Genomic DNA, 4,945 nt, shown 5'->3' on the forward strand with positions numbered 1-4,945 from the left:
TATATATCTTGAGATACCTGATCTGCAGAAAATGTTTAAAGTTATATTTTTTTGTTAAATGTTTATGTTCATTATGTTTATGATCAACATGCAGATCCCACTTCCAGTCTCGTGTCATAGTTTGTTTTTAATTGGTCTATTTATTTTGTGCCTCTCTGATCTGTGTGTTTCCAGGTCATTAACAACGCTTGTGCCACCCAGGCCATCATCAGTGTTTTGCTCAACTGCTCTCATCCTGACATGTTGCTCGGCGATACGCTGACGGAGTTCAGAGAGTTTTCACAGAGTTTTGATGCAGCTGTACGTCAATGGTATTTTTGTCTCAAATCCAAATTTAAAAAATAAATAAAAAAGGAAGGGGAAAAATCTAACCGAAAAATAGATTTCAAGACATTTTATTATTTTATACATTTTATGAGATGACTCAGCCATCTGTCCTTCAGATTGTCATGAGAACCATACTGACTCAGTATAGTTTGGTTTTTTTGTTGTTGTTGTTGTTGTTTTAGGGTTTGTTTTTTTTATCGCATAAAGAGGAAAAAAGAAAACATTTTCAGCAGCATTGTAGTGTAGCGGTTAGCACTGTTGCCTCACAGCAAGCTAGTCCTAGGTTTGAACAGCCATTGTGCACCCAGGGCTTTTTGGTGTGGAGCTCTTTTTTTCTGTGCAAGTTCTCCCCTGGCGCCCTGGTTTCCTCCCACAGTTCAAAGGCATGTGTGGGTTTGGGTCATGTGTGATTCTAAATTGGCAGTAAGTGGGAATGTGAGCGTAAATAATTGTCAGTCTTGTGACAGTCTGGTGACCTGTCCTGGGCATAGATAGCTTTTTAGCTTGCCTTTCACACTATGAGAGCCGGGATAAGCAAATATTTTTGTTGGGAAGCCTTAGCTACTCGAAGCACTTAAGACTACAAGCCACATTTTACCCATGTATACATCGGTTTGCACTCTAGACTCTGAGCGCTCACACCCATGCATGTCTGTGGATTGTGGGGGGGAAATGAATACCCAACCACACTGAGAAGATGCAGACTCCACAAATCCCAGAGAAATCCCAGCTAATCCACAGACTAGATTAGGAGTTATTCATGGACCACAGCAGTATTCTTGGGCAAGATTCATTTATTGGAGTCTTAGTGTTGGATAGAAAGAACATAGACAAGGGAAAGAAACACTTGTAGAATGAGACGAGACATGTTGTATAAAACACTCAAGTTGAGTATAAAAGTGCTACATAAGAACCAGTCCATTTACCATTTTAAAGATGTTAACTCATTAGCCTGTATCATTGTCAAAGTTCATGCATTTGTAACAAAGATCAGTTCAAAATTCAACGAGATCTGAGGATTATGTTTTTAATTGTATACGGACCTCGACCTCTATAGACAGACATGGGAAGGCTCGGCGGCTCCGCAATCATGTTGACACATTGTTCTAATGAACAGTAGCATCAGTCGGTTTATTATATGTACTATACGTTGGTAGCAGTCAGTAATATAATAATTTACTGTAATGACTTGTTAACAAGCTATTTAAACACATGATGAGAAAAGAATTAAGTGGTGTCTTGTGACGACCCGTAAAATCAGCATCTTCTCCTCTCCTCAGATGAAAGGTTTGGCTCTCAGCAACTCAGAAGTGATCCGACAAGTTCACAACAGCTTTGCCAGGTGAGGCTCTGCTCCTGTCATTTCCAGCTGGGGAAGATGAAAAATAAAAGAGATTGGTCGATTTGTTTGTCAGTGGACGAGTGTGCCTTTTTTGTAAGACGGGCAAATGTGAGAGTCACTTCTGTTCTGTCCTGCATCCTCGCTTGCTCGATAATTTGTGTATGAGGTTTTTTGTAATTGTGTTTTTTGCGTTTGCAGACAGCAAATGTTTGAATTTGATGCAAAGTCTTCGGCGAAGGACGAGGACGCATTCCACTTTGTGAGCTACGTTCCTGTAAATGGCAGGCTATATGAGCTGGACGGGCTTCGAGAGGGGCCGATTGACCTGGGTAAGCAGAAAAATGTCCTTTATTTTTTTCATTATGGTTTTAATAGCTTAGTACAAACTGACAGTTTAATGTTTAAAGTCCCTGGGTGTGCAGCCCTGCTGTGCACAGCTGATTTTTGTCTTCTTGGCTGTGCTCCATTCCTCATAAAGCTGCCTGTTTTTTATGATGATGTAGAGTGCGTGCTTGGGGTTAGTGCAGGTGTCAGTGTATGCGCTATTATTATTATTTTTTTCCTGTTTTTTTGTCACCAGGTGCATGCAACCAGGATGACTGGATCAGCGCAGTCCGCCCTGTGATTGAGAAAAGAATACAGAAGTAAACATTGTGTGTTGTACATGTATTTCACGAACGGCTTGCGTTAACCAGATACTTTGTAATTACAAGTCATTGTTTCCTTCTTCAGGTACAGTGAGGGAGAGATCCGGTTCAACCTAATGGCCATCGTGTCTGACAGAAAAATGATATATGAGAGGAAAATTGCGGAGCTCCAGGCCCAGCTTACTGAGGTGAGAGGCAGTGAAAGGGGTTGAATCCAGTGAAGACGTGACAGAGAATCATTTTTTATTCTGTTGCTTTCTGCCTCTGAGGCAACCTGTATAATGCGTCAGCAGCTTTCAAAAGTTGGAGATCATAAAGCTCTGCTACACTGGAAGTGAAGAGAAAGAAAGAAATGAGGCAAGAAATGTTTTGTGGACTTCATCTATTCCTTTTTTCTTTTTTCTTTTTTCCCATAAGTAATACGATGGGTCAGAGAGGGACTCGGTTGTCTGTCATGTTGATGGACAGGGTTGTAAAAATTCTGTCATCTCATTTAACTTAATAACATTGCAATTTCAAACCCAGCTGAACCAAAATAACATGCAGAACAGAGTCCGTTTATGGGGATATGTAACCGAAACAGACTGCACATGTGTCATGTTGTTAATACAACAGGCAAAAATGGACTGAAGCACGGTGCTTGCTTGAATATAAACAAATATAGCAGGGATGTTGCTGCAGAGGAAATTAGGGGTTGGCGGTATAAACGGTATACAGTAGAAACGATATAAATTTGGCCAATGGTAGAGATTTTTACTATACCACTCTACCGCGATTAGGGATGGGTATTGATAAGATTTTAACGATTCCGATTCCATTTTCGATTCTGTTTAACGATTCGATTCCTTATCGATTCTCTTATCGATTCTTTTTTTTTTTTTAAAGGAGAACACTAAAGTCGATTAGCTTAGAACTGTGTTTTATATCTTCTCTTTGAACAAGATAGAAATTTAGGAGTAACATGGCCTTACAAACCCAACAGTGAGATCTTAAAAGATCCACAGCCTACGGCTCTTCAATGGGGTGTCACAGGGTCCCCAGGAAAAAAAAAAGTATATGTAAAATAATAAAATAAATATTCTCCTGTAGCAATAACAAAGTTTAACATAAATTATTCTGTAGCAATTACACAAGAATATCCAGTAATGTCCTGCCTACAATTAAACACATTCACTTACCAAAGTGAAATCGGGAGGCATCTGCTGTGGCAAATGGGTGCAAGCCTTTGACCACAAACTTAGTCACTGCTGGGTGACATTCGTCTACGCTACCGTAGCAGTCTACGCTACCGGTAGACTGCAGCGAGAACTGCCAGCATCTGAGCCAGACTCTGTCTCTCTCATCATGGTTATCTAAATGCAACGTACAGTAATAGCAGGTTTTGTAATAAGGTAAATCGCGCTAACATAATATGCAATGCTAATTGATTAGTTACCTGCAGTATTAACGCGAGAGGACGTGGAAACTCTACCGCTGCTGCTGGGTTGAGCTTCGCTAGTCCGGAGCGGATCAAAAACACGACATTCGTTGAAAGCAATCGCGTGTTTTTTGAGCAAATGCTTTTGCATGTTCGTAGTGTTTCCTCCCTTTGATGAAATCTCTACTTTGCAAGTATTGCACGTTGCCCTCTTGTCATCCTTTCTCATAAAGTGTAACCAAACTTTTGAGCGTTTGTGCCGCTCAGGCGCCGTGTTTCCTACTGGGTAAAAGACGCTACTCAACGTGATGACGTCATTCGGGGCGACTGGAATCAATAAGGGAATCGTTTTTAAAAGTGGCAAACGATTCCAAGGAATTGAAACAGTGGGAACCGGTTCTCAACAAGAACCGGTTTTCGATACCCATCCCTAACCGCGATAGCGCATGTTGATGGTGTCATCAAGCTGCGCCTGTTTTGGTCGAAAGCATCGCAGCGGCTGCAAACAACATCATCTGCAAATTATGCCGGGCGACAGTCATAGCAAAGACACAAAGCACTTTTGGAATATGAGGAAAGCCAAAAACTGCGCTTCCTCCACTTCCCTACCATTGATTCATTAATGCTGAATTCTCTTGCAGCCGCTCTATTCCCGTGTTGTTGCAGTATATTAATGACTAACCTCGTTTTTTTGGATGGATTATCTCAGTTGTTCTCCTGACTGAAGTTTGGTCCGTTTATAGCCCCTAACCACCAGAAACCCTCACGTTTACTTTTATCGAGTGGAAAAAACTTAGCGTTCATCCTCCAGCTTCACTGTGCTAATGTTATGCTAACATAGCTGTGTCGCTAGCGATCACGTAGGACATCATTATATACCATCTAGCCCAACTTCAGTAACCCTACAAATGTCACTGCTTAGTTTTCTGTCTTCATTTATGTTGGAAGTGATAGCAGAGCTGTACGTTTTAATTTTTTCAAATCTCTCTCAGTCAGAACATGGCATACAGTGGGGCAAAAAAGTATTTAGTCAGCCACCGATTGTGCAAGTTCCCCCACTTAAAATGATGACAGAGTAATTTGCACCAGAGGTACACTTCAACTGTGAGAGACAGAGTGTGAAAAAAAAATCCATGAATCCACATGGTAGGATTTGTAAAGAATTTATTCGTAAATTAGGGTGGAAAATAAGTATTTGGTCACCTCAAACAA

The 4,945-nt window shown here is 40.9% G+C and overlaps 1 protein-coding gene across 2 annotated transcripts in view; it reads left to right on the plus strand.

The window, feature by feature from the left end:
* The window catches only part of uchl5 (ubiquitin carboxyl-terminal hydrolase L5), a 12,004-nt gene that overhangs the window by 1,191 nt on the left and 5,868 nt on the right, over window positions 1-4,945 (plus strand). For both annotated transcript variants that reach the window (XM_005747355.1, XM_005747356.1), the window contains exons 4-8: window positions 175-300; window positions 1,608-1,669; window positions 1,868-1,998; window positions 2,250-2,313; window positions 2,402-2,504. In XM_005747355.1, coding sequence (XP_005747412.1) covers window positions 175-300; window positions 1,608-1,669; window positions 1,868-1,998; window positions 2,250-2,313; window positions 2,402-2,504 — 486 coding nt within the window. The remainder of the gene's footprint in view (window positions 1-174; window positions 301-1,607; window positions 1,670-1,867; window positions 1,999-2,249; window positions 2,314-2,401; window positions 2,505-4,945) is intronic.

Source organism: Pundamilia nyererei, unplaced genomic scaffold, assembly GCF_000239375.1.
Source record: "Pundamilia nyererei isolate P.nyererei 1_Seehausen unplaced genomic scaffold, PunNye1.0 scaffold00195, whole genome shotgun sequence".
In the NCBI taxonomy this organism is placed as follows: Eukaryota; Metazoa; Chordata; class Actinopteri; order Cichliformes; family Cichlidae; genus Pundamilia; species Pundamilia nyererei.